The following is a 19,224-nucleotide window of genomic DNA, read 5'->3' as shown; positions in this document are numbered from 1 at the left end:
GGAATAAAATTCGGGGAGTAGCGAAAGCCAGGGGAGGGGGGATAGTAGTCCTCGTGTCCAAATGAGTAGGTAGAACTGTAGCGGGGGTGGGGGAAGGAATGACTACATTTACAAGGGAGGTATGTCGCAATCCGATGCGACATGACGAGTCTATGAGCAGTGAGACAGAGTGTCAGAATACTCGTCAGGGGCGATGTTATGACACTTAAACATATAGGCACCATAGGATGAAGTGCTGCCATTTAGCCACGCACGCCACGGAACCTCCCTTTCCAATCAACCAAATTGGGCCCGACTTCGGGTCAAGCCAAGCTGTCGCACTAACCTCGTCTAAAGCGAGCGAAGAAGAAAGCAGAGTCGATCCACGAGAAAAGTCCTATTAGGAAGATTGGCCATAGGTTGATAGTTACTGCGATGATCCCCCTTACGGCCAAGCCATGTTGTTGAACTCTAACGGAACTATCCGACACAGTCTTAATAGATACAGCGGGTAGCATTTTCATTATGAAATACAGTGCATCTGGGGGGGAAATGATAAATAATTGAACATATCCATATACTCTGCTAGGCTATTCCTGGCTCTACGTCAATGACACGAGACAGAGACACTGAGCTTTACCTATCTTTCTACATTCTTTATGGCAACACGAGCCTGGCATACCATGGACTGCTCTCTCGAAGCCACCAGCAGCATCTGGATCGGCATTGTCATCGGCCTGACGATACTCAATGCTGGAAAGGTGGTGGAACAAACCTTGCAGATTTACTCAAAAATAAGGTCCTTCGCCAGTATGTACAGTTGAATGTAAGTGATTAACTCCTATTCACCAATACTCATAGCCAGTTTCCGGATAATGATATATTCAAGGATTTGGGGCTTGCTCCTGGCGAACATCTCTGAAGCTGTCATTGACTGGCTTTATATACGCGGAGACGTTGCCGGAAGGTAAGAAACTGGCAATAGCCCACCCTACCTATCAGTCGCCTATTTAACGTACTAGTCTTGGCTTTTCCGGCGCAGGGACCGTCTTGTGGATAATTCAGACGCAATGTGCACCTCAGATTATCGCAAACCGACTGGGACTTATCATCGCGGATAAAAGGAAGACTAAGATCATGAAGATCACTCTGTTTACAATCGTCGGCATTATGAATATTTTTGTTATGAGCGTAATGTTTCCGATGCAAGCAACCCGGTCTAAGCTGGGTCTACGTATGCAGAGATTCTACTCGCCCGTCGACAAGATTCTAAGTTTGCTAATTGACCTTTCGTTGAACTGGGTATTCTTGCGGAAGCTTCAGCGCGAACTAAACGATAACGGCCTAGTCAAGCATCGATTGCTATTTGTTCTGACTATTGCTGCCATGAGAGTTTCGCTAGCCATGGATGTAGGTTACAGAGTGGTTTGTCTATTTCACCCGTTTCCGAGAATTTCATACAAGACTGACTCTGACTCTAAAGATTCCACTAATCGTTGTGGTGTTTCTATCGAACCCCTATTTATACTCCTCTATTCACCCCACCGTCTATAGCATCAAGGTTGCCATTGAAATGATGATGGCAGATTTCATAGTGCAGGTTGCGCAAGAGCAGCATCAGATGCGGGAGATAAAAGGCTCGTTAACGCGAGGCAAAAGTACATTTACTCGTTCATAGACTGTGTTCAGCTGCAAAATCATAAGTATCCTCTGCTCGAAGTTTCTGGCAAATGAGCTCATATCTCAAGCATTCGCAAACCCATTCGCAGAAACGGTACTTGAGCTAGTCAAATCATCGCTTCGACACATTGCAGGTCATGATGCATCAACGAAAATAACGGAATTAGCAGTGGTGGAACGAGGTTTATTGAATCTTGCCTACTAGTAACACGTTCCGTATGATAGCTGAGCCCCGCACGAACAAATAAGCTCTTAGCTATGGCTTCTCTTCAACAAAGACAACAGATCCAATTCGGGCTCGCGTCGCCTGACTTGCACTCTTGCAGTTGGGCTAGAGTCGAGTTGAATGCCTGACAGCACAGGCTCAGGTTTCACACCTGGCGTCAACTCGAATTCATAGTTCATGATCAAGAAGCATAAAGCAATCTTGATCTCATTAGCAGCAAAGAATCGTCCCGGGCATGAGTGCTTTCCATGCCCGAAAGCGATGTGTTGCGGGGATGTTGTGGCAAGTTGGTGCAGGTTCTCTTGTCCCACCTGCTGGCGCTTTCGAAGCCATCGATATCCATCCCAGGACTTAGGATCTGGATGGACTGAAGGATCCCACATAGAATGCGCAGACACTCCCATCTTGGATCCCGCTGGAAGGATCGATCCATCGGGAAGCTTGACGTCCTTCAAGGCCAGCCTGTTCATGCTCACCACGTTGGGCGGCTTGATGCGTTGACTTTCCTTAACCACGCTATCCATCAGCTTCAGCTTATAGAGCGCTGTCTTCTCCCAGCCGTCCTGATTGATCACTGTGACAATCTCCTCACGAAGGACTGGGATGAGCTGTGGATGGTCCATGATGTCGAAGAGGGTCTGAGTGAGGAGGTCGGTCGTGGTGTGGACAGCAGCCATGGCGAGGGCAATTTGTGCCCGTCCTACGTCGTAGCTGTGACCCTTCGCCATCTGATCGAACCATTCGATTGCATCGTTTCGTGACTCCGCCTTCAAGCCCATAGCAAGTCTTTGTTTATCCTCCAATTGGCGCGCCTCTAAAATATCATTGATGATATTTCGTGCCATTTGTCCTTGCACGCGTACGGTCTTGCACTCAGGCAGAAACCAATGAACAATGTGACGAATTCCAGGAGGATATTTCCTGAGCTCAACACAAGCCATGAAGCTGTTCACGGTGAATTCCTTGGTAATGTTGAGCCAAGCCGGATTGCGACAGCCCACGTCGCCGAGGAATACACGAGATGAGATGCGCGCAACAAGATCCAAGAGTGCGGACTTGAGTACAAACTCCTTCTTTTCTGTAGTTTGTCAGCTGCATTGCTCAAGCGACGCCGGACCATTCCAAACTTGTAAAGCCACTTCACCTTTGGATTCCCCGAAGATCTCTCGGCATGCTTGATCGCACTCGTCAGCTAGCGGTCCAGTTACCTTCCCTAAAGGAAATATGTCAGAACATATCGAGTGCTGTAAACTTCCAGGATACTAGATAGTCCACGGACCGAGAGATTGTGTGATCTTGACTCTGGTAACGTCAGTGACGAGGGAAGTCAGGAATCCCGTCTTGAAAATCTCAAACCCAGGAATGTCTGAAAGAAATTGCTACAAGATTTGTAAGTATACCAGTCAGCTATGGAACAATGTGATTGCCCAAACTTGGTTGACAAATTCCATGAAATCGAGGTCGGCGTCATTGCGAATGCCATTGACAAACTCCGGGGGGAGGATAACCATCTCGCCTACATCGGCGATGATGCGAAATGGTGTCGTATTGCCAACCTACACAAATGAGATTGGCGTTAGAGCTGAACGAAAACGAAGAATTCAACAAGCCACTTGCCTCAGCAAATCCGTCTTTGATGAGTTTGATTGAGTCGAACACGAACTGCCTTCTGGCCTTTGAGTTGCCGATGTCGAACATTGAGGTAGCGACGGTGACATCCGGAAACTTCGTGAGTTTAGATCTGTTCAGGACGAGAATGGTAACACAGAGGGATATAAAGAGCATGGATATGAAGAGAGGCCTCAAAGACAACGCCTCGACAACAGGTACTCCCACAGTAGCATAGTTCGCAGCCATTGAGGCATCTGGGAGAATCTTGGCGTCCATGCTTGATAGTAGCTGGCGATTGGAGAGAAATATCGGTTTAACTGTTATGATTGCGTATGATCAGTTCATCCCATCAACTCAGCTGCGGGATTCGTCTTTTAAAGTATTATCTTCCTGAAAAGGAACAAGACTCCTTTCCGTGGTTGTCGGAGCAGTCCGATCAATTGACCCACGCTTGCTTCCGTATAGACGGACTGAAACACCGTACGGGAATCTTAGTAAGTCCGGTACGAATACGGAACGGATTACACATGCCGTTTGTAACTCCGGTGCGGCACTCCCAAGCGACCTGCGCGGTCGGCAAGGCCTGGATGTTTACGACCGGCATTTACGGAGTCCGTCTTGCTTCATAACAGCCTCTATTGATTGGATAGGCTACTAGTTGTGGCTTAAAGGGAAGAAATAAGCTTTCTGGATAGTTCCTTCGCAGCTCCTCACAGATACAGAAGACGTCTAGGCCCGGTGGTAGTTGCGACAGCTTGGCAGTTCTGCGCGAGTCAATGAGGAGACCAGCAAGCGATGAATTACCAGACGTCTCGCTAAGGCTGGGGCACGTCATGACTAGCACTTAAGTCCAAGCCACAGTTGACTATGGCTTGATGGTTACAGTTTTTCGGACAGGCGTAATGGTGGAGGGAAAGTGGCCCATACAAGTTTAAACATGCATAAAGGCAGAAGGAGCGATCTGGCACGAAGAGGCTGATATCAATCCGCAATATTCCTCATGAATATCGGCAAGATCGGTGCATACATGTAGGTACTTGCACGATGTCCATCTGGTTGGGAACACCATTAGCGATGAGAGATCTGATCGTCGAGAACATGGTCATGGAGTTTTAGATCGGCAGGGAAGTCAAAAGCCAGGGTAGTTAAAGTTGAACAGAAATCAGGGACCGAATGCAGGACAGAGACCTTCTTGGGGGGGGGGGTCTTTTTGGAACCTTTTGGGGACTTTAGGCTTGATTATCCAGCTTTCAGGGCCTGCAGCCCAATGAAGTTGCAAGGGTGCATGTTACAATCTCATGAAGTTAGGAAATCGTTCGTGGAGAAAAACATTTAGGAACGTTTGGCACGGTTCAACTGGGGATGTTACGCCCCCAGCGCCAATTACAGGTAGTCTTGTAAAGTTTTATAGATTCCAGGATTTTTGCCTATGACGATATCAGACGCTCACCGCTAAGACTCTCTGCTAGACTAGTATGGTTGCTTCAGTGCCGTGATATTTGTTTTTGTTTTGCATGTTTCATGCAAATCGCTGTCTTGGTTTCTGGAATAACTGTTTCTGCAAACATGGCCAATTTCATAACTATAGCTGGTTTTGGAAGAATGACCTGCAGAGCCGGGAGCTGTAATCCGACCTTCGGCTTCGTCTCAATGACTCATGGCCCCTCAGATAAATTTTAAAGGTCACGTTTGCACGTTGGCTAAATTGTCTTCGGCACCATTGCATCTTCAAGTTTCCGACCAATATTTGCGCGCCGTTTACTCAGTAACACCTTGACGTAAACCATCGAACTATTTGTCCGTTGTTCTGATCATGGACTTGTACATCCGACCACTATCACTCAATGATCTTGATCGATGCGTTACAGTGGAGGCCGCAGCATTCCCCCCCGCCGAAGCAGCGACTCGCGAAAAGGCAAGTTGCTTTCCAGATCAGCCTTCCTTGCTACGAATCAATTCATCATCACTCAAGCTACCTCTGATGTCCTACATCCCTGCCAATTCTTGTATGAATAGCCACCAGCACATGTACTGTCGCAGTGCTTCAAAGGCAGGGGCGCGCTTGCGAAGAAGGTCGCCGAGCATATCTAATCCGATTTTCCATTTAGATTGAATATCGACTGACGGTATGCCCCGGACTCTGCCTAGGACTGTTTGCCCGTGAGGGCAAAAGCAGCCCAGGACGGATCATCCGACAAGGGACCACCCTGGTCTACAACCCATCCGAAACTTCGAGTCGCGATGACCTCATCGCACACACAATTTCCACCAAGTCGGTCTCTTCTGTTGTAACAGACGAGGACATGGCTGTTCCATCTGCGTGGAAGACAGACCCGACCGCTACATACGACATGGGACACCGACCTGAAGGCAAAACTATAACTTTGCATTCACTGGCTGTTGCGCCCAATTTTCAGAAATTGGGTTACGGCAAAACCCTCATGGCATATTATATCGAGCACATGATGGAAACGGCACAGGCAGAGAGAATTTCCATTCTCACTTATGACAGACTGGTCTCGTACTATGAAAAGCTGGGCTTTACGCATTATGGCAAGAGCCAATCCGAGTATGCTGGAGTGGCTTGGCACGATTTGGTATGGTCTCTCGAGGGCAATCCTACAGGCTTCCTACTGACATTCTCCACCCAGGCTTACGAATTCAATGTTATCTGAATTACATTGCGAGGAGATTCCTGACGATCTGAAAGTCTTCCATTCATACGTCCAAATTGCTCCTTGGCAGCTGGGCCATACTCCGGCTTTTCATTTCAGGACTTATGCTTGAGAGAAACTAGACGAGGGGGTTCATCAACTCAGTCGCATCTCTCCGGTCTACTATAGAAAAGCTACTCATTCTGTCTGGTAGAAATATCATAACAAATTGGCGTCTTCTCTTTGACGCCGTAACATTGATCTACCGAAATCTTAGCTCTCCGCTGGAAAGGCTGTTGCAAGTCGAACGGTCTACTCGAAAGGTCTGCCGGGGTCGCCGCAAGTGACTTTAGTAGGCTTGGCGCATCATGCAAGTACGGCTGAAAGCGTCTTCATTCATGATGATGGACATATCTGTTTTGCTTGGTTGACTTAGTGTGAGCCCTTCTCATGCATCATCTTCAGTCGGCTGTAGGAACAGGAAGATAAAGTCCTGGCTTACTATGGCACAGACTCGCACTACCAACCAACTGCAACCAAGCTTAAGAGCAATGATTCCGCGGAATCTAAGGTAGTCTACAGTCCTCCCGTGCCGGCTTGCCGTAGTTTTGCAGCTGCCGAACATGGACAAACTTGCCCAGCCGAAGTCACATCATTCTTGGACAGATTTCCTAGTTCAGGTTTACGGGAAGGTGCTTACAGTTGTCGTATTCGGGTTGGCCTTTACACTTTGTTTAGTCCAAGACGAACTCTCAGGGGGTTATGCGAACATCTACTACCACAAGTCTATTTGAATGAAATTCGAGAGTGAGTACCGCTCGAAAAGGAGTAGAGTTGGTCGGCTATAGTTTGAAAATTAAAGACGCTCATGTTCTATTGAGTCTTATCAAGAAGTGGGAGACAATCGATAGGTGTCAAAAGTTTTCCATGTGAGTCCAGGCCTTGATGTCGCGTGCAAAATGATATCAAGGTTTACCTCACGGCCTCTATCCACATCGCAAGATATAAGTTAGGCTTATTTGTTTCTAAAAGTATGTGTTGCCGCTAATACTCAGCCGGCATCGTGAGCCCTGATGCCATCTAATGTATTCATAAGGACTGCCAATTCTAATGAGATACAGCATTATCATGAATCATGGTAGCTCAGGATGAATACCGTTTGGGTCGGGTCGATCTTTGTCGTTATCATAAAATGAGTATTGAAGCTCATTTTAGGACTTTACTTCTTAGGTCAAAAAATACGTCGACTTCACCGCCGCAGGAAGTTCTTGCCAAAATCCAGTCTGCTTCAGATCGATGTTGCCAGGTCAGCAAGCCGCAAGTCTACATTTGCCCAGAACATTTGGCGATGCCTAACAACTCTGAAAGCATGGAGCTGGCCTGCTGGGAGTATTCGCGAAAGTTGAAGCACCTTTGGCCACCTTGATGTGTTTTGCTAAACGCTCATCAACCGATATCTTCCATGCATAGCGTCCTTAAATACGTACACAAGTGCTGTCTTGTGGTGCTCCAAAACCCTCATGGCTGAAGTTCTGATATATTTGAGCTTCGTCCTCTTGTACTAGGTAGTTTACTCGAGTGTCTTGCTCGACCATTCCGTAAAGTAGACAATATCTTCATTTCGTTGAGGCATTCGCGGGCTTCGATTGACATCGTCCTGGCACTTGAGTATTGCCATTGGCGGGTCTAACATCTTGCTCTCAAGTTTCAGGATGCCCACCACTTCACCTTGAGCTAACTTGTCCGCCTCGCATATCGCATCCTCTCACATGTGACTGGAAGCATATCTAGTACTATACCTAGGACTAAGGCAATGTAATCCATGTTCGAAATACGGTATCTCAAATCCTGTACATGGCAAGCCCACCTTGATGAAGCATCACGCTGGTGATTTTGGTTACAGAACTTAACATTGAGCTGGCAGCGACTAATCCAAGCGACTTTTCGAGTTACACAGCACGGTACCGAGTTGAAACAAACTTTTGGCAAGTCGTGTTGAAACTCATGCCGACTTTAATCGATAAATTTGATACAGAACTTGCGTTGTCTACAATAGTTTAGGCTAACCGAAGCTTAGTGTCCCCTACGATTCTGGGCAAGGCACAATGACCCCTTGGCTGTCTACTGTGGTCAATAGTCTCCAATAGAGATGATGGATCATGACGAACGATCCGGCATGCCACTGAGCAACCTGAACAACCGCTCAGGAACCCGGTGGCTTCCCCTCTCAGTTGCAATTTGACTACGGAGTACTTACTCCGGTAACATGGCTCGATTATCTCAAGAGTCCCTTATCCCAGTGCTTAGGTGTGATGGCTCAGACACATGCGATAGCAAATTGCTCTGTATTTACAGTTTATAGCGACGATCATTCTAGACGGAAAAGTAACTTTTAATTGGTAGTCTTTGATGTTACCCTGACAAGTCTGGTACGCTGGTTTCCATACTCTGCGGAAGGTGTCAAGCGGAGATGATGAGTAAACAGGGCTGCAAGGCACCGCAGTTAGACTGCCGCTCTAACTATGATAATTGATGTTACCATTCTAGTAACGATATCTTCCATCGGATGTCGACGAGGTTTCATGTGTGTCAATAAGTGATGATCGTCCTGTTGTCTTATCCAGTACCCCCCCACCCGATGTAACACTCACTTGACTCACCTACTCTTTGCAGACGACCCTGCTGCTGTTCACTCCCTTTTGGGTAACGTTTTGTTGGCTGGGTCGTGAATCCAATCCATTCAGGATCAGAACGGTATGTGCGGCACATTTTCAAGTCTTGATCAATGCAGGCTATTTCAACACCAACATTTACCGACGAGACGATCGCCCGGGGTACTGCCGCGGCAGTCGTGTATTGGTAGAATTTGCCAGCCTGAATGCCATAGTACACATCACTTGTGCGCTAAGTTCGATGATGCTTGGAAAGACTGACTACGGAGTATGGTAGCGAGACCGGAATTGGAGAGCCATGTCACCAAAACAGCGCCAGCGACACTATAATACGACAGCGGGCAAGGGTGTCAGAAGGCTGGACTCCGGATGTGCGAGCTGATTTTCTGCTCGGAGGAGCACAGGAGCTTGTTGGGCAGCGCCTTCGCCTTACGGGATATCAGGTCGCATTAACAGAAGCAGATCGTCTACTTAATCAGGTATTCGTGGCCCCCACCAAAAAAACCGTTCCTACGCGTTTGTGGAGGCCAACTACCTGTGCGTTGAGGCGGCGTGGATTTAAATTGGGACCAGCGGACATTCATCCGTGACACCCGGGCTCCTCTTGAAGAACAAGGATCAAAATCTGACGCAATTCCTGGTCTTTTATCCGATCAAGAGCTGCGGGTCAGTCGCGAACTGTCAGTCCTTGAGGCTCCTTGGCGTTGGTAAATGAAACCACCCGGTCGTTGGTAGATTGGGCACTGGAGGCAATAGTGTGTATGGCACGGCTGGACATGCTCGTGGCTGTCAAGAGTAAGATGAAGAAATAAAGTTGCAATCTTGCCCCAATCGCAAAGACAATCTTCAAGGACCCTGCATCGCCTTCAGAGGAAACCAAAGAGTCAGTAGCAACCTGTCATGCTTGTCTCAGAAACCCGCCGACTGCAAGCCACAATCCCACACGGTAGATGAAGAAGAAGAAGAAGAAGAAGCATCAGAAGAAGCGGTAGAGGCAACAGCCACCACAAGAACCGCCCTAGAGGAAGCCCGATCATATGGTTGACTACGCGCGTAAACAGCTGTCAGTGTCAGAAGGAGACTGGAGGCGCAAAGGGCCGGCTGGCTTGGTCCGGGTGGTCTCCCCTAAATGGGACGCCGATGACACCGTAATATGAGTGGAGATGGTCTGAGACAATCAGTTCCCTATTGGAGAATAGCATCGGCTTCAGTCCACATCGTTGAGGGTGACACTTTTGTTCCTCCTTCTAGTGTAACATCTTCCACAATTCCCGCCAGTCGCAGAACAGAACTCGGCTCAGCGTGGCTTTGTGCTCTTTCGTGTTCCCATGGCCATGTCATCCATCATGTCCGCACAGTCACCCAATGCTGTCTGTGCGAAGGTCCCAGTGAAATTCCACCTCCACAGCTTGGGTACCAGATGGCGACGACTCGTTATTACTTTCAAACCTCAACGCCCAACTTGCATTACTCTGGTAATGTCCACCTCCGGCCGCCGGCCATTCTGCTTACTGCTTTCGTCGATAGTCACCGCTTTTGGCGTGAGCCGGGCGGAGCAGTGCCGTCAGACAATTGAGGGGTGGTTCCATGTCGCCAAAGCAGGATCAAGTAAGAAAAAAGTGGTGCCATGTTGGTGAGATTCTGAATTGAGCTCGCTTCTGCATGGGCTGCAGAACACCAGCACAGCACAGTTGCAATTATGCACGCGAGGACACTCATAAGAAATTTCCCGTTGTCCTCCCCAGCACCAACAACCTTGAATCACCTTGCTCCTACGGTTCGGAAGGACTGGGTGCTGTAGGATTGTATGGTCAAGTCCCAACCCGGAAGGACATTTGCCGATGAGATGGATTTACGGTTAGAAATGCAGAGAAAGTTTCCTCTTGCCCGAATCCATCAATTTAGCCCTCTGGAAACAAAATGGCAGGTCAGGGTTAGCATTGCATCCATGCACGCGTGCCAGTGCCATTTGCCATCGTAACTTTTCCGAAAGCAGGCGATTATCATCGAGATGGCCCCCAACTCTTCCCAATCCTCCATTACGGTGGATTTCGTTCCCTGCCACACCTCGTGGGAAGCTGGTCAGGGACAGCAAGGCATCGGAGTTGTGTTTGAGGAGCGGCCCATTGTCACCCTACCACGACAGGACCCCTGAATCTCCTTCACCATCTCGCGACTCTTGGCGAAGGAGACCCCCCGAGGTTCAAGAGTCTTCAATCTCTTCGGGACTAATGCGGGGGAAGGATTCCAGACAATGTACTCTTCGGCCGGTGGCTGGATACGGCCTTTCCACCGGCTACTAACCACCAAACTAACACCAACGTGGGCGATAGCGTGTGAGGCTGGATTACCCGAGATGTGGTTCGCCCCATCTGCCGACATTTGCTCACACCAGGGTCGACACCTCTTGCCCGCTTTCAACATAGCCCGACATGCGAAGATCTCACTCCAATACGGGATAGGTTCTCCAGAAGCTGCAATTGGAGTCTTCCGGGGTGGCCTGCCCATGTTGCTTTCTGCAAGGTTCTGCGCAGGTGTAAGTGTGACGATCAGGGGTGCTGGTGTCTCTCTCCTCTCTTCTTCCACTCACGCCGCATGGCAGCAACAGGGCCAGGCCGCACTCACACATCCGCGGTAGCGCAATTCCGTGTTTTCTTTCCCACATTGTCCAGGAACGCATATCTTCAACAAGGTCCCTCCCATCCGTCTTCGTTCCTGTCAGGATGGAGAACCCGAAGAACGACGTCCCGAATCTGCGGTTCCTCTCACGGCCCCTCCCTTGACAAACACGACTCGTCGTTCGATCCCTTTTTCCTTTGCCCGAGTACGGATATCAAAGACATTGAATCGTCTTGTTCCGATCGCGATGGCGGAAATCGAGAATCGCGGCCCGCAGCTGGTGGCCGTCGGCATAACGCTCGTCACAACAGCCATTGTGGCAACGACTCTCCGATGCTATGTCCGAATCTTCCTCGTCAAGAACTTCGGAGTCGACGACTGGTGCATGCTTGCTGCAATTGTACGCAAACCAATCTCCCCCCCCCCCCTTCCCTCGCCCCGATGCGTCCGATAAAATCTCGGAGATTTCAAGCTGACCGGAGGACCAACTTGCAGACATCATTCATCCTCTTCGTGGCATGTGCAATTACGGGTGTGCATTACGGAACGGGTCGACACAAGGTGAATCTCACCGATGATCAGTGGTCAACCGCCATGATGGTAAGCTTCCGACAGCCCTATCAATTCTTTTGGGGTGGTAAAAAACGATGGGAGGACAAACACTGACACGCTGCAGTTCTGGTGGTACTGCTACCTGTGGTATTGTTTGTCGATGATCGCCTCCAAAATTTCCATCGGCTACTTCCTCCTCCGAATCACGGTCCGCAAGGTCGACGTTTGGATCATTTACAGTGTCATGATGATGACAGTCTGCACCGGCGTCGTGTTCTTCTTCGTCACTCTCCTCCAATGTCAACCGATATCCTACTTCTGGAACAACACGACCCAAAGTGGCCGCTGCATCCCCGTGGATGTCATCATCGCTCTCACTTACCTCTACAGCGCCTTCAGCGTCATCTGCGACTTCACGTTTGCTATTTTGCCCATGGTTCTCATCTGGAAACTGAAGATGGACCACAAGACCAAGCTGGCTCTTGTTCCAATCATGGCCATGGCCTGCATGTTCGTGCTCTACATCCGTCTGCTTGCGGCCAAATGACTAACTACCCCGCGCTTTAGTGCCAGCGCTGCCGTCGTTGTGCGCATGCCATTTGTTAAGGACTTCAAAAATCCAGACTTCCTTTGTAAGTCGAGGTCCCACCATGTCCCATCGTGATTGATTTAAGGTTGTTGGTGGCTGACTCGCGCACTTCTAGATGCAACCGTCGATATTGCAATCTGGTCCACCACTGAACAGGGTCTGGCGATCACCGCAGGTAGCCTTGCAACGCTCCGCCCACTCTTCCGACTCGTAGGATACCGACTCGGCTTCACATCCATGGGACCCTCGCAACTCCACGATTCCGAACGCGGCGCCCCGTCTGCCATGGGGGGCAACATCAAGAACGTCAGCAACAGTAGCTCAAGCCGGGGCCAACGACGCGGCCCTTTCAGTCTTACCACCTTCATGTCCAAGGATGAAAGCGAGAGTCATGAGATGGGCAGCGGCAGCGAACAAGACCGAAACCAGCAGCAGAAGATGTCTTCAAGTAAGCGCGCTCGCGGCTGGGAGTCGACAGGGAGGCGGGATAACGAGAGCGAGACTGAACTAACTTTCGAAGCCTCGAAGGAGTCGGTGGGGAGTGACCGCGACAACATCGTCGTTGTCCAAACCTTCTCTTTGCGGGAAGATCGATTGTAGATGATGTACACATACTTACTATAAATGGTGAATCTAATAGTCAACGCCTCATGAATGGGAAATGGGACATGGTATATATAAAAACTTAATTGAGCAAGATGTATTCGATGACGTACAACTACTTACTGTCATGCACATGACAAATGCATCAGACCAATCTGGTGTCTGATCTAAGTACTTGACAGGAGATGCAGTAGATGAACCATCGCCTATATCCCAGGCACATGAATTGTATGCGCTTGCGAGAATAAGTCAAAAGCAAACCATGGTTTTACGTTCTCCTGGAGTCCCCTGGAAACTTGATCGTCTCAATCTCGATAGGCCACTCGGTCGAGATCTCTGAGGGCAACTATCCACGACGCAGGCACACTAACAAAACCAGAGGCCACGACAATAAGGCACAGTAGAAGTTGACTTGAAAGGTCGACGATTCAGATTGCTTGGATTCTAGTAATAGAGCATAATCTTCGAGGTCTTCCCCGAAGATTGCCTGCGCCACAATAAGCGAAGGTCTCTATGTTGTTCTTTCGTCTCGACTCCAGACCAATCACCGCTTTTGCAGCCACGATTACGACACAATGAATAACTTGTGTGGTCATGTCAAGTAAAGAGATAAGCGGTCTTGCAACAGGAAATTTCACGCAACAAGACTCGTAGTTCTCTGCTATCAGCAATGCGAAGTGTCTCGCAAGTTGCCGTGATTCGCATACCGTCATCTGACAGCAATACTATACTTAACCTACTCCAAGCAGTGGAGTGAGACTGGCGATAAGCATCACCATCCCTAAAGACTAGCCACTCTGGCTGCCGTGATAAGCCATTTTCTGGGATTTTTGGCAGATTGTCGATCCGCAATAACAAGTAGATTTAGTTGCCACTGCAAAGAGCTGTCGTCCACACCAAGAGCGTTGCTAGGCAGTGCTGAAGTGAGTGTCAAGTCCACCTGCTGGAGAGTACACTCAGGGCCGCCTCGCAATGTCGCCTTGGAACCACGAAGAAGGCAATCGTAATCATTTTCCCCGACCCTGGTTAACCTGGAGACAAATTGTTCCTAGGACGTTCTAGGATGGGTAATCCGTCCATGATGATTCTCCGAATATACTTCCTTGTCGCATATTTCTTGAATTGGTTTGTCCCTGGGTCCTAAGATCGGAAGCACATCCTTGTTCTGGTCGACTGTGACATGAAATGCTGCGTCCGATTCCTTCAATGGCGGGCATCGCTATTGGGAGTGTTGAAAGTTGGTCGCTAGTGTGCAGTGTTTGACTCAAGTCTCGTCCTTCATGGATGCGGCGTTGTATTGGGGCCTCGTCGGGCCAGCTGGCATTCCATTCTGTACTGACCTCGGAAGCCGGTTCAGGGAGCTCTGGTTGACCTGCGATAATGGGGTTGCCGGCGTTAATGGTATTGTCGACGTTCTGTCAGCATTTTCCATGCTCTGACCTCTCGCCAGAGCAGCCAATGAGCTCTTAAGCGCATTCAATTGGGCTTGGAAATCGCTACTTTCGGTTGCATGCTGACGGCCGGGATGAGGCTGCTGCTGTGTCGATATTGTCTCCTTTTGCCGTTGAAGCTCGGCCTCGATCCGATCCATTCTCTTGGCCTGTTCTTTCTTTGCTTCCGCCTGTTCGGCAACGTGGTTCGTGAGGTGGGTCTCCACCATTGCGATGCGATTGTACAGAGTGCCTAGGTGCTGATCCAAGGAGGTTTTGCTAACATCAACGAGTGTTCTGCAGTTATTAATCAAGGTTGTGCTGATGGCGATAGCCTCCTCCATCTTTATGATTCGAGGCATGTAATCAGCATTTGGTACGTGGTCGGCGATGGCCCTTTCTATCCTCTTAAGGCGGTCTTCAAAGCCCTCTGGAGGCGGCAGGGTTGATTCAGGTTGCGCGCCCATCCGTTCTTCCAATGAGGCTAGCCGTGTCTCCATCCGGATGCTCTGCTGAGTATCTACTCCTTTTCGACCTTCTGATCCTATTCTGATGGTCTTGTCGCTTGCCCCGGAGGCTTGAGACGACTCTGTGTTGGAAAGAAACCCATTTTTTACTTCCTTCATCTCTTGGTTCAACGTCTTCAAATCGCCTTCGAAGCTTTTGATAAGGCCATGCTGGTCTTGCTGTCGTTGTTGAATTTTTTGGCTCGACTTGCGACATGTCATAATCTCTACAACAAGGCTGTTTATCTGGCCACTGAGCACATCCAACTTTTGTAGGGCATCTTGGCACTTTGAAGCAGTGAGCAGGTTGAGCTGGTCGTGTGCTTTTCGGATATCCCTTGAAAGCTCCTCAGATTCCATAACGAGGCTTGCTTGCTGTTTCAAGAGCTGCATGGTCTCGTCGCTTTGTCCAACTCTGGTTTCGAGCAGTCGGAGTAGCTCATCGCCATAGTGCGACTGTTTCTGGTGTCCGATAGTGGCTAGGTCGTCCAGGTGCGGGCCATATGTCTTGTGTTGTTCTTCAGTCAAATGCTGACTTGCATCAAGCATCGAGTCTGCTGCCCCATGGTGAGTTGGTGTTCGTCGATGGTCTTGGCTGCTCATTACTTGGCTAGAGGGTTCCTCGTGACAAGGGGTGAGCTGCGAGTTCAGTCGCGGGGAGCAGGACGGCGATCCCGGGAGGCATTGCCTTTTCAAGGAGTCGGGCGCTTCAGGGCAAGGTTTCCTTTTCCGCCCTTGGCTTTGAATGAGGTCATCAATAGTGCTTTCTGAAGCAACCGGAGTAGACGGCCTGATGTTATCGTAGCCGAGAGAAGCTCTGCGTTGCCTATCCGGTGTTGGAATCGAGGTGCGTGGAAGGCTCTTCCCAGAAGGTATCATCTGGAGGTGGGCGCTAGTGGAAGAGTCCCTACGTTGACGCTGGACTGATGGTACCGATATGCGCGAGGCCAGATCCTTGCCGGCGCTGCGGATGCTTCCACCTCTTATCTGAAAGCTCGAAGGTGTACCCTTCTTGATGGAGAACGCCCCATATATGGGAGGATTATCTGGATCGATGATAGACATCCGGTCATGCTTCATCAGCTCTGACCATGACTCCTCAACGTATTTCCACTCTTCCTGAAGTTCCTGGGTTGTCGGCTGGGCACCGACTGGCGGGTCAGGATCTCGGGAATTCCACGCGTCGATGAGATTACTTAGGAAGTTATGGCGCTTCTTGTGAATTTTAGGGGTTTCCAGGTATACGCGGCGACGATCCGAGTAGGTTTCTGCAAGGTCCTCGACCATTCGAGAGCTGGCATTATACACACCCCAGTGATCGCGTATGAAGTCCCAAAAACGGGTGCGATCGAAGGCCAGATGTTGACATCTTAACAGAAGCCGGAAAAGAATGACGAGGTTAATGTGTATGCGCTCTTGACGGTCGGACAAGGTCTTCAACTCGACAAATCTGTCAACTTTCTTTGCATTGCCAGGATGAAGAAGAATTGCTTTGGACAGCGTCACTTGATTCGGCCATGGGGGAAGCGGAAGTGAGACGGCTGTGATCCAGAATATGTCGTCGTAGTCCCCTTTCCCCACCATGGTGTAATCATAATGGTTCAAGGTCCGCGAGGGTATCGTCAGGCCAGACTCCGATGTGGGATGCGGATGCTGATATCGAGAAAGAATGTGGGCATAGGAGAGCCGACGTCAAGAAATCGGCGTGCGTGACATTGACGCGAAAGGGACGGGAAGCAAGGATGGGAGGGGCCCCTACCGCGCAGAAACCGAGAACGCGGAACCTGGGAGATGCCGGCGCCGCCGCGCATGGCGGTTTCAGGGGTCACCCAGGGGGTTTAACGCTCTGTGGAGTCGACTCGTCGAGGGATTTGGCTGTCAGTGTTCGCTGGAACGAACTATTCGTCAGGTACCTAAACATTCTCTTATCACCGACGCACCGGTGCTATCTTAAGCCAAATGTCCCTGGCCTCACCCAACTCATTCATTCTCACATTTCGTCTTACTCTTCAGTCTCACTCTCAGTCTCACTTTCAGTCACACACTCACTGCTGCTCAGGAACTAAGCAATTTCATCAAGCGGGTGACACCTTTGGAGGGATGCTCATACCCCATTCTCATTTTTCACATCACCATTCCCACTTACATCAACATCATTTCCTCAACGCCAATTTAAATCTGCAATCGCATTGCTCACCAACACGACCCTAATACAAAATGCTCAGCCCATAACTAGCACACTCCGGAAGCGCACCTTGTTAGATATCATGTGTTCCGAAGCCTTCTTCGCGTCATCCAGTGAGAATCTCTCAACCATGCACTTGATGCCGTGTGTTGCTGCAAAGTCAATGGCCTCCTCCGAGTCCATCTGATGTCCACTAGGCCATCCACAAACCGACTTGCCTCCAACGATAAGGTCAATCGTGTCGACTTCCAATCCTCCGACGGGCGCCAAAACGCACAACTTGCCGCCCGGCTGTAAACCACCGGTAAGCGGCGAGATGATCTTGGGGTTGGGCGCCGTCGCAAGGATCAAAGCCGCACCCCCCAGCTTCTTGAGCTCCTTGACGGGGTCCGTTGCGCTCGAGTCGATGTACTCATGCGCACCCAACTTCATCGCAAAGTCCTTCTTCGTGGACCCAGAACTCAGAACCACAACCTTGTAGCCCATACGGCTGGCGTACTGCACACCAAGATGACCCAAGCCGCCAAGACCTTGGATGGCAACGAGATTGCCCTGCTCGATTTGCATCTTTCGAATGCTGTTGAAAACGGTAACGCCGGCGCAGAGAAGTGGTGCTGCTTCCGCGGGGTCAACGTCCTTTGGCACCCGGACTGCCGACTCGGCACGGAGCAGCACGTACTCGGCGTACCCACCATCCCGGAACACGCCGTTGATTGTCTCGTTATCACAGGCTTGGAAGAATCCCTTTTGGCACTGTCTACACGTTCCGTCATGCCCTGCATGTCACCAATTAGAGAGGGCTCTCGACGTACAAGTGCATGAGAACTCTGGAACAGTCATACCTCCGTGCCAGGCACCTCCAACACGCTCTCCGCCTGAGAAACGGCTCACGCCTTCGCCAACTGCCACCACGTCGCCAATGATCTCATGGCCCGGAATCCGCGGGAAAACGTCTCCGAAACCACCTTCTGCCATGCCCACATCGGAGTGGCATACACCGCATGCCAGAACTTTGACGAGGACGAGGCCGGGACCTGGTTGTTTCAGTTCCTGGTCCACAATCTTGAGGGGCGCGCTCTTGGACTCGATCACAGCCGCCTTGAAGGTTTTTGGAAGTCCCGACATTCTGAATTATGATCTTGTGGTCTTGTGAGTTAAGAGTCAGGGTTTGGAAAAGGGAGAAAAGATGTGCTATGAAAGAGAGGGGGTTGCTCTTGCGCAGACCTCGACTGGGGGCGGCGCGATGGCCACTACTTATACGCATGCAGGACTAAGAGGAAGAAGTCGATCTGTGTATCACACCCGTCGACTTGACTGGTGCAACACTGGAATCCACGCTTTCCGAACGGGTCGGACAAGGTCAGACTTGCAAGCCCCTCATTCGTTTACTAAATAAACAGGATGGCTCCAGAGGCCCAATACCCGTACTTAGACGTCTGCACCGCTGATAAGAACTCCTGGCTGCAGTTACCTCCTGTAGGCTTCGCATGTCTCATAGGATGCTTACAGAGAAGCTTGGATTGTTGGTAAGACTAGGACGGATTTAGAAGAGGGGTTAAAGTGTGGTGGCGCTACTACCATGGCTACGATGACATCAACAAGACTCAATTCAACCCTCATGGATGTGAACCCCTCCCATAGCTCCAGGATAGAGCTGGTTGTGCGAAAAACGTCTTCAATGGTAGTGTAGAGCCATTCAAACCCTTCTGTGTAGGATCAGATGGAGTTAATCGGCCTCCCGTTGCTGCCAAGATATGTACGACCATGACACCGTCACAAACTCCGCGGAGGCCATGGAACCCATGCACGATTTGCTTGTCGAGGATATCTCTACATGGCCCCCATGGGAAGAGCAAATCCACCAAGTTGTGGCTGGAGAATCAACTGCGGCTCGGGAGAGATCTCATGAGAGCCATCG

The 19,224-nt window shown here is 49.9% G+C and overlaps 7 protein-coding genes across 7 annotated transcripts; 3 read left to right on the top strand and 4 right to left on the bottom strand.

Annotated features, from left to right (window-relative positions):
* Nucleotides 1-253: 253 nt before the first annotated feature.
* On the bottom strand, nt 254-759 carry BDZ83DRAFT_616159 (uncharacterized protein). Its single transcript, XM_060507953.1, has one exon. The coding sequence runs from the start codon at nt 501-503 to the stop codon at nt 321-323; it is 183 nt and encodes a 60-aa protein (XP_060366586.1). The 5' UTR covers nt 504-759; the 3' UTR covers nt 254-320.
* An 11-nt stretch (nt 760-770) lies between these two features.
* BDZ83DRAFT_696637 (uncharacterized protein) lies at nt 771-1,672 on the top strand. The gene is made up of 4 exons (XM_060511370.1): nt 771-805; nt 869-946; nt 1,002-1,404; nt 1,463-1,672. Coding segments are annotated over exons 1-4 (678 nt in total). The 5' UTR covers nt 771-803; the 3' UTR covers nt 1,658-1,672.
* A 188-nt stretch (nt 1,673-1,860) lies between these two features.
* On the bottom strand, nt 1,861-3,973 carry BDZ83DRAFT_774505 (cytochrome P450). Its single transcript, XM_060515423.1, has 5 exons — nt 3,503-3,973; nt 3,319-3,441; nt 3,165-3,264; nt 3,030-3,098; nt 1,861-2,963 (listed from the first exon to the last, which is right to left on the bottom strand). Exons 1-5 carry the CDS (start codon nt 3,770-3,772, stop codon nt 1,912-1,914), a joined length of 1,614 nt encoding a protein of 537 aa, XP_060366584.1. The 5' UTR covers nt 3,773-3,973; the 3' UTR covers nt 1,861-1,911.
* A 1,336-nt stretch (nt 3,974-5,309) lies between these two features.
* BDZ83DRAFT_718501 (acyl-CoA N-acyltransferase) lies at nt 5,310-6,725 on the top strand (the record flags this gene model as incomplete). The annotated part of the gene is made up of 4 exons (XM_060512080.1): nt 5,310-5,415; nt 5,520-5,524; nt 5,605-6,098; nt 6,722-6,725. The coding sequence occupies 4 exons, from the start codon at nt 5,310-5,312 to the stop codon at nt 6,723-6,725; spliced, it is 609 nt and encodes a 202-aa protein (XP_060366583.1).
* Nucleotides 6,726-11,509: 4,784 nt separating this feature from the next.
* BDZ83DRAFT_260646 (uncharacterized protein) lies at nt 11,510-13,321 on the top strand. Its single transcript, XM_060501994.1, has 5 exons — nt 11,510-11,841; nt 11,937-12,041; nt 12,118-12,503; nt 12,561-12,625; nt 12,698-13,321. The coding sequence occupies exons 1-5, from the start codon at nt 11,689-11,691 to the stop codon at nt 13,180-13,182; spliced, it is 1,194 nt and encodes a 397-aa protein (XP_060366582.1). The 5' UTR covers nt 11,510-11,688; the 3' UTR covers nt 13,183-13,321.
* An 852-nt stretch (nt 13,322-14,173) lies between these two features.
* Nucleotides 14,174-16,948, bottom strand: BDZ83DRAFT_260656 (uncharacterized protein). The gene has a single exon (XM_060501995.1). It carries the CDS (start codon nt 16,703-16,705, stop codon nt 14,450-14,452), a length of 2,256 nt encoding a protein of 751 aa, XP_060366581.1. The 5' UTR covers nt 16,706-16,948; the 3' UTR covers nt 14,174-14,449.
* A 394-nt stretch (nt 16,949-17,342) lies between these two features.
* Nucleotides 17,343-18,431, bottom strand: BDZ83DRAFT_574362 (alcohol dehydrogenase GroES-like domain-containing protein; the record flags this gene model as incomplete). Its single annotated transcript, XM_060504708.1, has 2 exons — nt 17,343-18,082; nt 18,149-18,431. 2 exons carry the CDS (start codon nt 18,429-18,431, stop codon nt 17,343-17,345), a joined length of 1,023 nt encoding a protein of 340 aa, XP_060366580.1.
* Between the last annotated feature and the right edge of the window lie 793 nt (nt 18,432-19,224).

This window comes from Colletotrichum acutatum, assembly GCF_030867785.1.
Source record: "Colletotrichum acutatum strain CBS 112980 chromosome Unknown BDZ83scaffold_32, whole genome shotgun sequence".
Lineage (NCBI taxonomy): Eukaryota > Fungi > Ascomycota > Sordariomycetes > Glomerellales > Glomerellaceae > Colletotrichum > Colletotrichum acutatum.
The sequence above is the reverse complement of the archived record's forward strand: the minus strand, read 5'-3'. Positions and strand labels throughout refer to the sequence as shown.